The following is a 19,931-nucleotide window of genomic DNA, read 5'->3' on the forward strand; positions in this document are numbered from 1 at the left end:
GTAAATCAGATGTACCAGATGTGTATATATACGTGAACTTTTGTGGCCATGATTAGGTGTTTAGTTATTGTGGGTTGTAATATAGAGAGAGACTGGAGGAATTGTGCTCTATTTTCTTTGAGAAAAAGTAAGAAGTGTGTTTTTATTTTTTGTGTGGAAACATAAGTATACTGTCAGCAAAACAGGTAAAGGAAACCTAGTGCTTATTTACTATACTTGCAAGAACTATTCTCTGATGATAGATGACCAGAACATTCTGAAAGGCTGACACTCTTTAAAGGATCTTTCTCAGGGTCCGTGCTGCTTAGATAAGAGTTTTTCATTTTTTCGCAATGAATTCTAAAAGCTGATTTGTTTAACAAGATTATAGAAATCTAATTTTGACAGATATAAGGGGAAGCCTGCATGACACTATGCAAATTTCAGTAGCCATAGTAAATTGGATGTCACCGAATTTTTAATTACCTTTCTGTCGGTTATGCAAAGCAGTGCAAACATTCTTCTGAAATTATTTGAGCGTAAATGGAGTAGATCCAGCAAAGTGATGGTAATGCATATTCATTAGAGCAAACGGATGCTGCTTTTTCAACAAAATCTTATATATATATATATATATATATATATAATTTTTTTAAATTTTTTTTTTTGGTTTGTTTGTTTGAACAGTTTATTTGGCTGTGTCCTGTACAGCCCTGTTTAACACTTTAAGGAGTTAGAACAAGCAAACAATTTTACTAATGCCTCGTTTCCACTGAGCGGTATGGTTCGCTATTTTGGGTGTTTCCATTATGAAAGTGGTCCATACAAACGAACCGGACCAATCCATTCAGGGTCCTGCTTCAGATGTAGGGCCATAGAAAATGGAACGGTTCGGTTAGGGCGGAACTACTATACAATCCATTGATTGGTGGACAGGAAGAGCATTTTTTCTAAACCCCGCATGGCCCTGAAGGTCTGACTTGCAGTGGAAACGCTCACCAGAATGGGCTGGACCATTCTAAACCTTCCAAACTGTACCTACCCGAAACCGATCCCAGTGGAAACGAGGCATAACTTCTATCTCTGTCTTTATTCCCCTCCATATTTCCACAACTTTATGACCAGATGAGTTGTGCATTACCTATTGCACCATATTTTGTACATGATCTCAATGCATGTGTTTTCTTATTTATTCCTTGGGTATTTGTTGAAGATATGGTACAATAAAGTCCTTGAGAAATTCAAGAGAAATGTTCCTAAAACAAAAGAATAACTCCATTCTTGACCACCTTAGTACTTGAACAAGCAAAATCTCCTCTCCCTCACCATAGTATTTTTGTTAATTGAAACCCATGTCTGCCTTCTCTAGCTACCACTAATTTGTCATAGGGTTTATACAGGATGTCCGTTATTTATCAAGCACCAGTCTTAGGTTTAGGAGAACACTTTTCTAGTACATTGACATCTTGCTATACCTCAATATAATAGTGTTTATTCACTATATAATAGATTGCAAAATAGGCTTTGACTAAATCTTGCAACTTGACTGTCAACGCATAACGATGAGGCATAACGCCAAATACACAGGAGCACTTGGTACAAGAAAGCTATCAATTCATATTTATTGGAAAGGGCAACATACATAATAAGCTATGACCTCCCTCCCTGTCCAATACCTTTTGACCAGCTGTTTACAAAATTGTAAAAGAAGAAGAAATGGTTATTTTGCCTGGACTAGTGGAATATATATGGAGAGATTGATTGAATCTTTTGATGTGTAGATTTCTAAACGAATATGGTATTTCCTTCTTTTCTGAAAACTAATTTCAGAAAACCCCATTCTACAGTGTAATGTTGTTACTAAGAAGAGGCGACCATAACACTTAAAATGAATGGTAAGACTTTCCCAGCTTGTTCTGAGGCAGGTTGGTTTACCTGGCAGATCTCATCACACCTTGACAAGAGCTCTCTTTACATTCTCCTGATTTTGGCATACCGTAAAGCATGTTCTGGTGTGGAATCAAAATGCCTCAAATCGTTTTCTGTTCTTTCTGCTCATCTGTAAAACACCTAGAATGGCTTACATGTTTCCCTGCCCCTTGTTATCTCCGTAGAGCTAGTTATGAATTGTTTGATCTATAGAAACCCATTAAATAAACACCACCAAATATAGACTATTGATCTATGCAGTGACCATTTCTCTGTTTGCAGTGAGTTGCAAGGCGTTACGAGTCAGCAGCTGTGATAATTATACAAACTCCTTAAATATGTCTGTAATTAGTGGGGCTCTTTATAGAATGAATTGTGTTAATTCGTTCGCTCTATTATTTTACATATAAACACACTTCGTTTTCCCTTGGGTTCTCATAGAAGAAATGTTTCATTTATTATTAGAACTACTTCCTTATTAACGTGTTTAGTGACATCAGTTCGTGTGATTGGACGTCCGTGTGGCAGCTTTTTGAAAAATAAATATAATTCTATATATTTTTTCTGGTCTGTATTGTATTTGACTTTCTTCTTGATCGAAAGTCTTTCAGCAGCAAGTAGTGGGATCAATATGAATAATTTTAGCTTTAGGAAATCTAGTTTAGTGTTGGTGAGAATTGCTTGTGATGGGCACACTGACTACCCTTTGACCTGCTATTCACCCTCTTATTACACTAGGTGTCAAAAGAGAGAGCTGCTCACATTCGACCTCTATATCTTCCATCATACTTGTCTTTGTGTTCACAGAAGAAGATGGATGGGTGCCAGGTATCAGGGGCCCCACGAAGGGCATGTACCTTTCTCCAAGTTCTTTGATTGATGTACTTTGTGCATCGTAACAGGGTTTATTCAATGACTGAAAACCAGTTTGCTCACTCTCCCTTTGAATGATCTACCTCTTAGATCTGAAAATCTAGCCACAAGGTAGATAAATTAAGTGTCTCTATGCATTTCACAGATGACTTCAACCCCAAAGGCATATTCCATAATGTATGATGTGAAAAGAATCTAGCCATTGTTGGTTTAGTGTTGTTTGTTTTTTTTTTCCTGTATATTTTATTTTTTACAATTTTGAGTATTTCATGTGAAGTTTGATTGCTTGTTAGTTTTTATTTCCTTTTTTCAGTTTAAATGCTTTTGGTGATAGTAACTAAATTATTGGGTTTTTTTTTTTTGATTCAACTGCAAATTATACTTTTTAGGATTTCTAGTGTGAAAAAGAATTGAGGATTATTATTATTTTTTTTTTATTATTGCTCAGAAACATTCTGGTAATAGAATTTTGTTTTCCAGGATTTGTTTATTTGTAACTGATATTTTTTTTATAAGTAAAATCTATTATTTTTTTTTCCTACTCAGGTTTGTGCCGAGCCACATTTTATATTTTTAATGCAGATTTGCCTTACGCTTCCACTACATTAAGCACATACTCTTGGAAGCAAATAGCGTGACATACAATTTAACATTTAGAATGATTAAAATATATTTTATTGCATTTAATACAGTAAAGGTTTTATAGTTTGTAAGACTGCAGATTCACTTTACAAGTTAGTATAATTAAATCAGGTATTTTAGAACAGAGGACAATTTTACAAGAGTTAAATTACTGTGTACATAGGGGAATGTGATGTCTGCTTGCCATTAATTAAATCCGAAGTATGTACAGTCAATGCAAGTTCGGGTTTGTAGCAATAAAAAAATGTCACTCTGTTCTTTACAAACTCAACATTTTTTTTAGGTATGTTAAACCTTCCTTCATCAACATGCAACATAATTAACGTTTCGGAGCTGTGCAAATGCTCCCTCATCAGAATGCAAAGCATAAGACATAATTAACGTTTCGGAGCTGAGCAAAAGCTCCCTCATCAGAATGCAAAGCACAAGACATAATTAACGTTTCGGAGCTGTGCAAAGCCCTTTCATCAGAATGCAAGACACCTTAATCCTGATGAAGGAGCTTAGCATAACTCCCAAATGTTGAGTATGCCAAGAATTGTAAGACTGGATATTTCTCAGGTCTCTCACACTGCCATGGACTTGTCACCAAATTTCTGCTTTCCGGCTTATCTCTTTCGCAGATCTGGCAAAAGGCCCGTTAGAAATAACACACACAGGAAAACACATTTTTTTCAATCAAGCCTTTAATTTTCCCCTCCCAGCAAAGGATATGTATAGATCTTTACCCCCTCCCGCCCTAATTCTTTATTTTTGCAATGACCGCAGTCATCGTTACAATACATTGGGTTTGGAAAGTACATAGAGGTGAAGTCTGGACAGTGTACAACATAGCGTTACAGAAACCAGATAGTGGAACAGTATTGGTTACAGTGTACCGGGTGATGTACTCCTTTGTGTGAGGAGTAAGACTGGCTGTCAAGGTTTTTTGTTTATAGCATAATAACAAAAAATACTTAACAGAAAAATAATAACCTAAGAAGTTTTGCAGTAGTGTGGTCACCGATATATATATATATATATATATATATATATATACACACACACACACTTTGCTGTGTGGGGAAGGCAAATGTCAGAGATGGTTTTAGCTCATCTTATGTCATTACAGAGAGAACCTAAATAATTTTCATATCAGTGATCCTACCCAAAAGGGCAGTAAAGATCCAAAATGTACTCTGGCTCCTTCTGCACAAGAGATACATCAACCCCAGAAGATCGTTTCAGCCTTGATAGGCCTCGTCAGTGAGGTAAAGCTGATGTCCCTCTAGGCACAGTGTGCACAGGGTCCACGTTTGGATCACCCTTTAACCATAGGGAGAGCAAACAAACTAAAAACAGGGTGCAAGAGAATACTGAGAACGGACTACAACAAAAGTAGCTACCACCTGTAATGGGTAAGGTTCAGCACAAAGCTCCTGGATTCCCGGAAGTCACACAGATTTGTTATTCCTGATGGGAAGGGTAGGTCAGAACCCTGTGGTGCAGCTAACTACCGCAAGGATGCATATTCGTAAAGCAAAGTCCTCTGCTCTGTCATCACATCCGGGTGATCTTTGCTTGAACTGCATATCAACTCTGGGAATTCATGTCTTCATTTCAGAATGTGGCTGGTATAAGCACTTTAGGCTATGGTTGTTGCCTTTTAATCCAGCAGCTTCGGCTTTGTTGTGCAGTGGGTTTAGACCTTGCCGTTATGCATGCATTTTTACCCCTAAAAATTGTGCAGGTACTCCCGATATACTCTTATTACTTATTTAACTAATGTGTCCTTTGCTCATAGAGCTTTACTACTGCACTGTTGCATATGCAGCTTCACAAGCAAAAAAGAAAGAAAATAGGCTAAAAGTGCTCTCAAATGACGTTCAACAAAAGATCTTGAAGTTCTAACATGTTATAGCTTTGATTTAATGGATTTTGTCGTATTGAAAAATAAATTTTTCAGAATTTTCAGCCTTATCCATAAAAAAAGGCACAACGATGATCTTTGGCAGATAAACAAACCTTCACTGGCTGACCCTTTTGGGGAATGCGGTTCAGAAATGTTTGGAGGGGCCAAGGTTGGCTATCTCGGCTCTGCAGGATGTTGATATTTTCATCATATTTTAAACCTATTTGATGTGCACACATTTGCTGCAGTATGTTCAACACACTACTTTATGATTTATAATATGAATATCTATCTACAGTCACATTTAATGTAAATGACCTGGTCACTGTTTTTTTTTTCTTCTCTCCTTCCCTTGATATCTCTAGTTTAGTTGATATCCATTGACCTCCACCTACTGCCCATCTCCTGTAGCACACCCATCTTCCTGAATCTCAGAAAACCAATTTCTTTGCCTAAACCATTCCCACCACAGCTTCACTTTGAATTCTTCCCTTTACATTATCAGTCCACCATCTTAGTCTCCCCATTGTTTCAATGTCAAAAAACCAAACCAACCTCATGTTGGTAGAACATATAAGTTCAGTTGATCTTTCTGTATATTTTTGTTTATAGATTACATGTCACATTCAACTTATTTATTTATTTTTTGTTTTTTTTGTGCAGGTATATACAACAGTAATGATGTAGCAGCAACGTTTTCCAATGTTATATCTGGCTCCAGCACTCCAGTCTCCAGCTCCCATATAACTCAGTGCACTTCCACTCACCTGCAGCAAGGAGGAGCTTCATCCCCATCACCCTCATCTTCGACTAGTGTTCTTGCCAATACTAGTACAACTCAGGTAAATGGTTCTGTGTTAAACTAGGTTAAATGTTAACCTGTTGCCTTCCTTCCCAATAGGAATATGATTTAAAGAGAAAAGATTACTTTAGAATTTTCATATCTTCAAAATTCCACCAGAATATAAAACAGATGCCGGACTATGATCATAATGCCCTCATACAGTAAGAACAGTTCCCTGGGTAAAACCAGGTATCTACTGTATAGGGCATTGCAGTCTGCAGTATGCTCCAGTGTGCTTAGTGCTTTGCTCCTGTCCTTTTGCTCGCCAATCCCATTGTCCTTCTGCACAGTAAGAGGTGGGCTACAGTCTACAAGTTGGTGGAGGCAGATAAAATTGTTTTATTTGACAGGAAAGCACCAGCATTGGAGCAGAAAGGAATACAAGTATGTTTTTTTTTTTTTTTAAATCTCAATTTTGTTTTTCATTTCTTTGCTATGCAAAGCAAGATCTACCCTATGTATATACAGGGTTGGTAGGGAGCAGTTTATTCTAGTATTATGAGCAAATCCTGAAAGCCTTTAGCATTAAGAACTCTTATTGAAAACCCATGTTCTGTGATTTTAATAGACACTATTTGCATTAAGTGAGTTGTGGTAAACTTGGCATGATGTTTCGTCAATTTACAGGGTGGAAACTTTGAAAGCAGTGTACATATTAATGTATAAGATATGACCACCAGATAATAACTATAGCATTTTCCCTTGTTAATGGAGTATTGCGTAAAATGAAATAAATCCTAAGCACACCAATTGTCATTGCACAATGATAGTTTTTATTTCTTTAATAGATGCTTAGTAATAAAGTGCAAGAAAATACAGTCATATGTACAATACTGCATGCATATCAATAAAGTGCTATCACCATAAACCCATATAAAACATATAAGGTTTACTGACCTAGAGCTGGAGGCCACAAAGCCTCAATGTTTCGGCACTGGGCATTTCTCAAGGGGGATCTAACCTATCTCGGTTGAGCATTCACTATCATTTTTTTGTGCTAAAATTGAGTATTTCGTACCTTGGCACTCAGATGTGAAGTCAATGTGCAAGGCATATGAATTCGATGGAGGCGTGCAAAAAGTATGTTTTAAAATGGGAAACAATTTAAAATTTCCAACATGCATATTATTCAGACAGTCACTTTTTTGTTTTGTTGTGTGAGCCACAGAAAGGAGCAGCATGATTTAGGCAGATGTAAAGTAATGGCAAGCAGATCACAGACACACAGCAGGTTGACAGGCTTGCATATGAAGTTGTGCTGGGTTTGTAAGAGCTTGCTGCCTAAAACACTTACCCCCACCTAAAATACCCATTTAGATGTTTAGTAATGCAATAATACTGCTGTTTACATTTTATAAACCACTAATGATTACAGAATCAGTTTTCCCATTGCTGGGAGGAGTGCTGTTTAGCTTGAAGCTGGATTTCTCATAGTACATCAAGCACAATGCGTATAGATGTTTCTCACAACCTTACCCAATCCTGTATGTTCCACAGAGACATCATAGGACAATATCTGGATTTTGTATGTAGGCAGAAATGTTATGCTTATCAATAAGCACCCCATCTTCCTTTGAGTGACATGCCAGAGTTAGTCACTGCCGCTCTGTTGGTGTTGATTTGCCTTTTTTTCCCTTGGAGATTCATTGTTGGTATGCATGATTTAAAAACAACTTAATTATGCGAAAATTCATTCATTTGACTTGAGGCTATAATAAATGTGTTGAGAAATTTAAAACGCTCTAACATTAGGAATACAAACATGTATTTCTACTGCTACAGTGCTTATAACATCGTTTTAGACTCTGCCACCTCCGTTGGCTGAGATCACCAATACTAATGATCTCAGCCAATCACATGCTTCCCCACAGCAAGTTTTGGGGGGCTAGTGCACATGCGTGCCAATCTCTGCATAACCAATCAGAATTTCCATGCAGAGCGTGAGGGGGCAGGCAGGTGGAGCGATAGTGCCAGGAATACAGCTTTGTATTCCTGGTACTAGATTATCCCTTTAAGACCAAGTCTCATTAACAAAATGTGTACATTTAGCATGGATTTAGCTGTGCAACAAACTTGATCATGGCTTGTTTGGCATTTTTGTTCATTTTATTTTTTTATTGCTGCAGAGTAATTCTAAAATAAATTCAAAATGTGTACAGGAAATAATCTACATAAAGCTACATTGCATTATGCAGGATTTGCACATTTTTTTCCATTAAGGGTGCATTGTGTTAGGCTATCAACATAAAATACAGCAGTGCAATAGTAGGTTGCCTTGTAAAAATTTGTAAAGGTTTCAAGCATCTTTAATGAAACATTTATGACAAAGCCATGAGCTTATTCACTGAAAACGTCATTGCTTGCTAATGTGTTCAGTCTAGTCAAAAGCTGCCAAAAATCAAAGGCCCTAGACTTCTTGATTGGGTAACAAGCATATAATTAAGTGTCATTGCTGCATATATCAATCATGAAGTGCTACTAATTGGCTGTTTTTACCCCAGAGAAAAGCATATTGTAGGCACAGGTACTGCACTATAAAAGAGTAAGGTATGGATTTTTCCTGTCTCTGTACTTTGTCTATAAAGAACTGTTATGTTTGGCCCCTAAACAGTGTCACTGACGTCACAGATTATATTGAAATATGCTGCTATCAACAGTTTAAGTGTACTGATTTTGGCATACCAATTTTGTGGGGCAGTACCAATTTTTTTTATGCTTCAGTGGTACCCGATACATAAGACAAATTAGTCCCTCTGAAGTTAGGTAAAGAGTTAAAAGGACACTCCAATCACAATAATCATTAAAATGAGGATTAACAACTTACCTGGCGTCTGCGGGATGCCAGCTGCTTCCACCTTTAAGTGCCGTAAGTTCTGTGCATGGAACGTCAACTAACTTCAATGTGCTAATTCTCAAACAATTTACTTATGTTGGACGGGTGCCAGGGTCCAGCTCGCACCATAATCTCTCGATTACTGTAATTGTCTTCTAATTGGTCTCCCCAGAAGTCATACTGCCCCTTTACAATCTGTGGTGAATGCTGCTGCCAGGCTGATCTTTCTCTCCTCTCGCTCCTCTCACACCTCACCCCTCTGTCAATCCTTACACTGGCTTCCTGTCCCCTACAGGTATCCATTTAAAATACTAACCCTTACCTATAAATCTCTAACCAACTCTAGCCCCTACATTTCTTCACTGATTTATAGGTATGGCCCCACTCGGTCTCTCCGCTCTACTGGTGACCTTCTCCTGTCTGTTGCTCGCACCCTTACTGCAAATTCACACCTGCAAGACGACTCACGGACGCACATCCTGCCTACCCCTGTCAGACTCTCCCCTAGTCTTCAATCCTTTAAGAAGTCCCTCAAAACCCATCTTTTCCGGATTGCATATGGCCTCTAAGAGCACCTTCTATCTCTCAAACATTCCTCTCGCTCTCTCCTAAAGGGCCACACTCCACTCTCACCTCCATCCAGCTTCTGCTACTTTCCCACCATGTCTGTTTGCGGTCTCTCTCAGCACCCTTCCTACCATGTTTTTATACCCCACCTCCTCTAGACTGTAAGCTCGTTTGAGCAGGGTCCTCAACTACCTATTGTTCCTGTTACATTTTGTGAGGGTGGGGGGAGTAGTGGTAGGAATATAAATTTGTGTTTCTAACACTAACAAATGCTTTTAACGGTAATAGAAATAGAAATAGCCAATTCACTTCCTGCTTTGGTGAAAGTTTATTGCAGAATCAGTAAAACCTTGGGATTGGCAAGCATTTCAAATCTGAGTATGTTTTACTTTTATTTTAATATTTCTAAGTAATGCGTAAACAAAAAAAAAAAAAGTTGGGGCATCACTTTAAGTGATTAAATGTTGAAAAGATTAAAAAATGCTGTAAAGTACTAGCAGTTTGAGCTGTTGCATCTCTTCTAAAGAAAACGCAATGCAGCCTTGCTATTAATAAATCAGTTTAGCTACAACTTTTACATTTTAAGATACAATGTGTTGTCTTTAACCCCTTAAGGACACATGACATGTGTGACATGTCATGATTCCCTTTTATTCCAGAAGTTTGGTCCTTAAGGGGTTAAAGAGACACTATAGTCACTAGAACAACTACAGCTTAATGTAGTTTTTCTGTTGAGTATAGTAGCTCCCTTTGGGCATTTTCATACAAACACCTCCTTTTCAGAGAAAATCCAGTGTTTACATTGCCCCTAGGGACACTTCCAAGTTGCCACTCCTCAGATGGCCACTGGAGGTGCTTCCTGGGGCAGTGCTGCACAGTAGGCAGCTCTGCCGTTCAGCGCCCCCACGCTCTGCATGGGGACGCTGAGTTTTTAAATTCAATGCATCTTTATGAGGAGGTGCTGATTGGCAAAATAGCATTTGGCACTGTCCCCTTGCTGATTTTAGCCAATCCAATGCTTTCCCCAAGCTACCTTAATGGTGGGTTTAGCACTATAGGGTCAGGAATACATGTTTGTGTTCCTGACCCTATGAGGTTCCTTTAATCAAAATAGATGTTGAATTCGTTTTGAACACTAAATGTTAGCTAAAAATCTATGGTAAGTTATTGTTCATATTTTTTGTGTAAAAACATAAGAAATCTAGATGTATTCGTTCTGAATAAACCTTTTATAAATAAATTATTAGTATGAAAATGAATGATAAACCTGTCGGTTGTATGTTTGCTGTGTATCTGCTATAGCACAATTTCTAACCAGCCCGATTAAAGGGAGAAAAAAATCTCTTTGTACAGAACAGCAATTTACTATTTTAGATTCAATCAAGTAATCTTTCCTCCTGTACAGTTCGATTTCCTTCTGTTCCTGTTCATTTTAATCTGATCGGGTAAACGCTGTTCTGTCTCCAGTATCTATTTAAGCTAATTATTCTTCTGTCTTTTATTAAAAAATAAAACCTGTTTGGCTCTGTGTGTATACTGGCCTGCATGTCATTAGGTTAGCATTAAATAATTATAACAGAAAGTAGTTCAGAATCAGTCAAAGATCATTTAAATTCTCGATTTGCCACACAGTTATACTTCTCTATATTTATGGTAAACACATTGCCACCAATAAATGTCATGGTGTAACAAAATTGTGATCATGTTATTTGGGTTTTTATTTTCTTTTTTGGGTTTTTATTTAAAGGACCACTCTAGGCACCCAGACCACTTCAGCTTAATGAAGTGGTCTGGGTGCCAGGTCCTTCTAGGGTTAACCCATTTTTTCATAAACATAGCAGTTTCAGAGAAACTGCTATGTTTGTGAATGGGTTAAGCCTTCCCCTATTTCCTCTAGTGGCTGTCTCACTGACAGCCGCTAGAGGCGCTTGCGTGATTCTCACTGTGAAAATCACAGTGAGAGCACGCAAGCGTCCATAGGAAAGCATTATGAATGCTTTCCTATGTGACCGGCTGAATGCGCGCGCAGCTTGTGCCGCGCGTGCGCATTCAGCCGACGGGGAGGAGAAGAGGAGGATCGGAGGCAGAGAGCTCCCCGCCCAGCGCTGGAAAAAGGTAAGTTTTTACCCCTTTCCCCTTTCCAGAGCCGGGCGGGAGGGGGACCCTGAGGGTGGGGGCACCCTCAGGGCACTCTAGTGCCAGGAAAACAAGTATGTTTTCCTGGCACTAGAGTGGTCCTTTAAGGCAACTTTATGAGCCATGTTTTACATTTATCAAAGCATGTGTTACTTTTTTCATTATACAACTTTTTTTTTTTTTTTTTTATTGGCAATGCAATTATTATAACTTCCAGCAGGGGAACCATGATTGTCTGCAAAAAGACTGATTTGAAACTGCATTTTTGTGGCTGGAGCAAAAGAATTCAAAAAAGCCATTCATTGTAGAAGTAGGTCTAAGAAAAAAAAATAAAAGGGAAAATAATCTCATTTTCTGCAACCTGTTTTTTTTTTTTTGGGGTGGGGGGGGGGAGGTTTAGAGGTCAGAGGGTGGGGTAAAAGCAGAAGGAATTTACAGCTAGAGGAAACATGCTTAGGATCTTAGGATAGCATGTGACCCTACAGGAAGAACAAAGGCGTCCCAGTATTTTGAGTAATCCTGTATTCTGTTTAATTAAAATCCTTCCAATCTTATTTAGCCCTTGTTCCAGTGAGATTGAGTTCAAGTTTAAATCATTATTCAGCTGGATTGTAGTAAAGGCAGTTGCATGATTTTTGCACAGTGCTGCATGCTGGGACAGCTGCAACTTGTATTTGGCTCTTAGCAGTAAATGCTTTGTGCCTCCGAGCTGAAGCTTATTTAGCTTGGCTTATCTCGTACTCCTCTAAGCAACCATCAGTCTCCAAGCAACAGAGGCGCACTGACCTCTTCATTGAACTGAGTGTAGCAGGACCTCAATTTAGCTGCCTTAGACAATAGTGATGGCGCTGAATAGGAAGACCACAGTGTCTTATACAATTCCGATTCTTTTACTAAATTTCTTTAATATTAACCAGCTTTGTGGGTATTCACCTGAAATCAACTACTGCATAAAAATAGCTTATACTGTATATATTAAGATTGGTTGGTTTATTGTAGGGAATCCCTTAACCCTTTATTTACTTTTAAAATATATTTATATTTCCTTTCTGTCCAAGGGATTGCCCCCCTACACACCCGCTCCCCTGCTGCGCCTTTGCTCCCACTCCCCCTAATCTATGCTCAGAGTGTGTGCCACCGTTTGACTCATCCTTTTAGAAGGGCCAGAGAATCCTCTGCATTTAGTAACAGATTTTTAATAATGCTTGTTTACCTGATTGCAATGTTCGATTGTTGTTCATGAATTAGATACGTGTGGGCTTTTATTAGATTGTTCTTTGAAATCACTTTCATTATTTGCAGTCATTTTTATTTATTTTATTTTTTAATTAATTACAATCCGCTCTGTAATTGTAATACTCACCAATTATTTTGCTTATCCTCATTGGTTGGTTTCAAATGTCAGGTAGTCATATCCAGACCTTCAGTCAATCACCTGGCCTATAATAAAACCATATCAGTTTTTAACATCATAGTTTCTGATCTATTTGTTGTTTTACAACACAATAAATTATGTATGATCTAATACAACTGATGAATCTGAGCTGTTCATGTGTTTTGGATATCTGACCGTGTTTCTGTCTAAACAACTGTGATACTAGTGAGATAATCTTACCCTTTATTACTTTAATTATTCTACCGTAAGCATCTTTGGGTAGAATTCTCTAAGCCTGTATCACTCCATACCTGTAGGATTTGGTAGCCAATGCTTCACAAGATGGTAGCCGTACAGAAACCAATGTAATCCTTATTTGCACCATTTATCAAGCTGTGCTAGAAGTGAGCTAGGGGAACGACCTTATAGAGCCCAACTATTAAACAACATTTCTTGGCTTTCCTAATTATTTAGGCAATAGGATCTTTTCAGAAACAATCTTAAGAGAGTTGTATAATCGAAACAAGCACCGAAAAATAGAAAGGAAAAAAACAAAACAATTTGCATTCATGATTATTGTATGTTGTTTTTTTGGTTTTGTTTTTTTTAAACTCTGTTTTGACAATTTGAGAAGGATGAACACCACAAGTTGGTTTTGTTTCCAGCGCCCCAATGGTTAAATTATTTTATGACATTGTTCTGTAATAGAGAATCACTGATTGAATGACACTGAGATGAACAGGAGCTGTCTGTGGTCTGAAAATTTGGTTTAAGTAGTCTGCCTGTCAGTGATATTGTCTGCTCTCCTCCAGTTCTGTAGGAATCTGCCTCTTACTGATGTCAGACAAGTTTAATAGCATGTCAAATTCTTAATTTTGACAGTTAATTCTCTACCAGAACAACATACTTACTAATGTTGGAAACTTTTCTTCAGTGTTTCTCATATGATCAGTCCTGTTTTCTTCTCTAAACTTTGTATCTTTTTGTTTCGTTTTTTTTTTAACGATTATCATCAAAATAGGAGTTAACATTGCAATTGTATTTTTACATTATAATAGAACATGCATGGTTTTCTTCTCTAAACCATGTATGTTTTCATTATCAATACTATTATTAATATAATAATGGGAGTTGCTATTTATTTTACATTTATTTATTTATTTGGAACATGTTATGTTAAGGAAAGCAAGTCTACTCTAAAGATTTTTGCTGTTTCCATTCATTATCTGGATAGAATTTGCTTTGAAACTGTAACAAATTTGTTTTTAAAAAGTACAACATTTTTGCTAAGCACTGACAATTTGTATAGCACAATGTTTTGTTTTTTTCTACTTTTGGTTTACTTATTGTTGACTACAAGTCCAAATTATAGTGGCACACTAAAATAGGGTTAATATCCAGCTTTTTAGTTGCTGGCCCTTTTATTTTATTTGTTATAGATGGGTTGAGCAAATGCCCTAGCTAGACATATTTTGTAATCTGGGTTCTTTGTCCACTAATAGGAGCGACAAAATGTAGGCAGAAATGGCTAATGTGACTGGGAAATACTCAAATCTCAACTTTTATTAGTGTTATGACAATTTTTTTTTCTGGGTTTTAAGCGCACCACAATACACTGTTTAGTAAATAAGCCCTCTGATGATCTGAAACCCGCATCAATATATGAAATGTATTTTCTATAAGCCTCCAGGAGGCACTGCCGTGCATTTTGTTCTCATTTATATTAACTTTTGTTTTAAATTGACTTTTAACCTGCAGGGATTTCCATGTCGTCAGCCTCAGTGTTTTTGCGTGCTTGCTTCATTGTATCGAGCTAGAGAATCTGTTGACATTAAATACATGAATGATAATCAGATGAATGAAGTTGAAAACAAGACATGCATTCACCTGACAATTATACAAATTAGACATACAAAAGAACGCACGTTTTTTCAATATGGAGGTTTTCATTTAAAAAAAAAATTTTTTTTTGCCTTGACTCAGTATAAGTGTAACATATTTCCCATGATACCTCAGTCAGCTAGGCATCCTGGGAGATGGAGTTTTTAATGTTGGTTATCATTGATTGTTTCATTGTTCAAAGACTTGTTTGTCTGACAGAATCATAAATGTAATTCAGTTGCAACAGATTTATTCTGCTGTGCATCGCAATTCTTCTGTAACCTCCTTCATTAATTTAATATGCTTTTCCCCCTTTACTGATTAATTGCATGTATATGTTTAAAATTGTACGTTCTCCTGACCATCCCTTTTTCACTCTGGAAATGGTTACCCATTGACAGAGCAAAAGCCAACAATGCTTTTTTCTTAAAATAAAATTAAAATTTTATTGGAGGGGGGAGGAGAATGGATGTGCAATTTGTCATAGCACCTAATAACTCTGCATGCGCTTTATTTTCTTTGTGCATGCAGACTTGGAATTTGCCACAAAGGGGTTGATCTTGAATGAATTTTGATCTATCTTTGTTACCAAGTGAACAAAAATATTTGTCAACAAAATCTACAACTTTGACAAAAACACAGGAATTCAATAAAAATAAAAAATAGTGAGAGGAAGATAAATCTCTAAACTTTACTAATTTGAAAGAAAATAATACTTACAGTTTTTTTTTTGTAAGTGACTAATCATTCTTTTCAGCAGTGCCTGTTCCGGTGCTGTAAGAGGTCCTCTGTAAGTAGCTACAAGCAGATAAACCCTCTCTGTTTCAAATGTAGCAACGCCGTCCAGTACAGGTTTAAACAATCAATGTAAGAAACCTTCTGATGGTGTATAAACAGTTAAAAAGCAGTCTCCAAGAAAGTTTTTCATACATGGGATGGCACCAAAGAATACTGTGGAGGAGAGTTCAGTAATGGTTTAAGTACAACGAGATCCCTCCCCCTTCTTTATGGAAGCTCAACTTGTGGGCATTTCAGCATTAGCCTAGACAATACTTCTGAATATGTTAAGCCCCTAACAATTAGGGAGCAGTTTGGGGCATTGAATAATGTTGAATGATGCAATTGAACCTGACAGCTTCAACAGTCAACCCCCTCATGGGACCTGAAAGTTGTTCACACTTGGTTTCATCTCTCATCACACGCTGAGTATTAAAACCCAACATGTCGAGAGCACAGGCCTTCTGGAAGAAAATATTTTGTGTTGTACAAATTTAACCCTACGGCGCCTCCCACAAACTAAAATAGCCGTACAGCATTCACCAGTAAGTGTCTAGGACTTTTTTTTGTTTTTTTGTTTTTGAATGGGGAGTGAGTGAGGTGTCATAACAAACCTTATATTGGAGACTTTAGTGTTTCATCTCACAATGTTTTGACAGAAAGCAAACCTTGTATGTCTCCAAAAAGTTGTCCAACTCTAACATAAGAACATAAAGCTAACCCATTATATATCAAGTTATGCTGTATGTCTTCAAAAAGGAAGTTGAAATTTAGACCCTTTGAATCTACAAATAGTATCCCAGTAAATAATTTGCAGAACAAAACATAGCCATGCTTTTGGTTATATGATTAAATGGTATTATTACATCTGGATACAAGGTCAGTGGATTGTGTATCATGCAATCCATTTAAGATACTTGGGTATGATTTCTGTGCATTTATATCTAAATTCTTTACTGAAAAATATCGAAAAGAGGCAATTAAAATGAACCCGATGATAAACTTAAAGAATGTATGTGTTGATTGTTCTTGAATGTTTGCGTGAATTTTTCTCTGAAAATATATAAAGGTACACAGATGGGACAGTGTTTAAAGCAAGAGTTGACCACCCCTCTTTTAATGCATAATGAGATAATCAGAAAATTATGCCGAAAGGGGGAAAAAGGCATAGAACCAGATTACACATTAAAATGTACTGAAATCTCCCATTATTTTGCAATTGCATCAGTGCACTAATCCACTATTCACAAAACCCTGTGTGTGACATTTGTGTCATAAGCAATGGTTTTAAATTATTTTAATAATTGACACATATACATTATAATCACTGAACCTGAATATGGAGAGAGAAAATCATATAATTTATTGCATAGTTCTTGGGGTTTTGTCTTTTTTTAAATGTAATTTTGTGTTACTATTAGAGTTTGACCATGGCACGTTAAGATGTATCGGAAATTCTTACAATTGTCAAGGGATTTTTTTTATCTGATTGATGTGATCATTAATTTAGTATGCTAACTGGAAGCTCTCCTACATTTGGTACATGAGCATTCATACAATTTATTGGAGCTTTGATAGATGGTTAATACTTTTCCAAAATCCCTATGGAAATCATCAAAGTTGAGGCCTTGTGATCTCAGGAGGATATTCTAGAGGTGGTGCATAAACATGACCGTGTCTCCTTTCAATTGTCCTGTCACAGTGCCGAGTAACAACCAGCTATACATGCAAATATAGAAGGGTAGGAGGGGATTCTTTAATGATTAGGGTAATATTCCCTAGATTCATTTACAAAAAAAGCCATATGTGAAGCAACTGCACTCAAGCAACATGCTGGTTCTTGTTGATAGTTAAAACAGGTCCTAAAACGTATCTTCAATCAACCTTTTATTATGCATCTTGGCAGGTTTTCTTTTGTCCACTGTGCCTCCGAGTAAGTTTGGTACAACCAAAGGTTTGTTCTTCAAGGTATCCAGTCTTAAACAGTCTTAAAGGATGAATTATGCCAGAAGTCCAAACATACAGATACAAATTCACTGTGACAGTGACTTTATCGTAATTGCTCCAAACTGTATAGTCACGAACCATGAAAACCTAGTGTATTAGAAATTAGAGAAGTAGAATCTGATTGGGTGAAAACAAAAAGCTAGTTGTAGTAAAGCATGAAAGGACATATGTAGTCATCTCGATTAGATTGGAAAATGGGAATAAATTAACGACAGATGCACACTGTGTTTAGCAAGTAAGATAAACATGAGTGAATCATATTGAATATGTATATGTGGGTCTCTTTCTTTATCCTTTCAATAAAGCGAGTCTTCTATAGCACCGCGCGTTTTATCTTTTTAGTCCACAGCTTGAATGATAAGTTGCCAAGATGTACTATGAGCTGCCATCTTTCTTTTGAAGATGGCCCCTATAGTAGGCATTGAAATTCCTCTGAGATGCCAATATGAGCAGGAAGATCATTGAATTTGTAACTGAAGCCTGCACTCTCAAGAATATGACTATTTATTACCCTCTTATATAGATTACTACAAACCGTGCTAATTTAGCTTGCCATAAGACTCCAGCTGCATTTATGCAGCTTTTGATGTTCTTGTTTTTTTAATCTTGTTTAATGACTTTTATATGTAAGTAATTGTTACATTTGCTGGTGTTTTCCTTAAATGACACTATGTGCGGTTGGTTGTGGTCATTTAAGCTGTCTCTTAACAGTCAACAAATCACCATGGACATTTGGGGAAAAATTTGAAATTTAACCAAATGCGTAAACACAATGTAATGTTTCCGCTTATTTCAAAACCAAAACTTGCTTTCACAAAGGTCACCAATTTAAAAACCTCTTCGTCATTTCTAAAATGTCCACATTATGGAAAGCTGTTTTTTTTTCGGGTTTTTTTTCTTCTTTTTTTAAAACCAATGGCGTCACTTATCAACAAAAGTCATTTTATCTGAGCCGCAGCTATTGAATTCTATGGAGCTCCTATGTCGGTGGTTCAGGAGGGGCAGGGGTGGCTCTGTCCCCTAGGATCATGTTGAGACTTTCTCACATGGTATAACATTTCAACGTCTCATAACTCATGAGTCGTCTAAGCTGGTTTTAGAATCGGATCTGAGAATTAACTGATGGGTTTTATAGGCAATGTTTCTTGCTTAGCAGAATGCAGGCCTTTGTGACAACCTCTGGATATTTTTTAAGCTTTTTATAATTTCACGCTCTGTACATTTTTGAATGGCATAGGGACGAATGTAAATATTCGGAGGTCTAATGGTAACACCTTAAGTCCCAATAATTCGACATGGTGTTGGCATAATCGGGGCCTTTAGACTCTGTGCCAGCATTGAATGTCCTGTTTATTTGGTGCTGGCAGCTTTGTACACCCCTGTTGTCATTAAGTGTGTGAAACATATATATTTTTTTTTTATTATTCCAAAGATACTTTTCAAAAAAATGCCTTTGTAATGGCAGTATCATATCATTAGTAGATAGAGGGTTAATATGCTTAGGACGCTGTTTGTAAGAGAGTCTTCATTAAAGAATAAGTTAAAGAGCTTCACAAACGTCATGTTTTGTTTTTCACCCAGAAACTGCCGTATGCAGTTAGAAGCAAGTGAGTGCTTATTTCAGCTGTGGAATTTTACAGCTTGTTAGAGGCTTTTGCCCTTAATATGTATTGACAGCATGATTGCATATCTTTAATAAATGCTTGCTATGCCCTGTTTTTACCGTGGGCTTAACATGAATCTTCTGCTTCACATTTAATCCATTGCCATTAGACCGACAAAGTGGAGGTGTAAATAATGAAACAACTATATATGTGTCTTACTTTGTAGTTTTCTGTGCCGTGGCTTGCCTTGAATCTAGTTGGGTTTTAGTCTGCACGCTCTTAAAAAGAGATGCTCATTTCACATTTGAAAATAGATTCATGATAAGCTACTCAAATTTTAGTGGTAAATAATTTGAGTCTATTCACGTAGTGAGTTGCAGTAAATTTACTTAAATTAGTCAGCTTGGTTTGGGGAAGGAGGATTTTATTTCCCCATCTGATATTTAATTCTAAATTTTGTTGTCCCTAACTGCAACATCTCTGTTTAGTACATTTCATTCCTAACAATGAAGTCTCTAAATGGTAAAATTCCAGTGGTTTATTTAATTAGTGAACACGCTCCATGGAAAGCCTCTATATCTTTCACTACGCTA

At 37.0% G+C, this 19,931-nt stretch overlaps 1 protein-coding gene across 5 annotated transcripts in view; it reads left to right on the top strand.

Moving 5' to 3' along the window:
- MLLT10 (MLLT10 histone lysine methyltransferase DOT1L cofactor) overlaps positions 1-19,931 on the top strand; it is a 182,673-nt gene that overhangs the window by 123,274 nt on the left and 39,468 nt on the right. For all 5 annotated transcript variants that reach the window (XM_063452530.1, XM_063452533.1, XM_063452532.1 and 2 more), the window contains one exon: positions 5,978-6,156. In XM_063452530.1, coding sequence (XP_063308600.1) covers positions 5,978-6,156 — 179 coding nt within the window. The remainder of the gene's footprint in view (positions 1-5,977; positions 6,157-19,931) is intronic.

The sequence above is a fragment of the Pelobates fuscus genome, chromosome 4 (assembly GCF_036172605.1).
Source record: "Pelobates fuscus isolate aPelFus1 chromosome 4, aPelFus1.pri, whole genome shotgun sequence".
Lineage (NCBI taxonomy): Eukaryota > Metazoa > Chordata > Amphibia > Anura > Pelobatidae > Pelobates > Pelobates fuscus.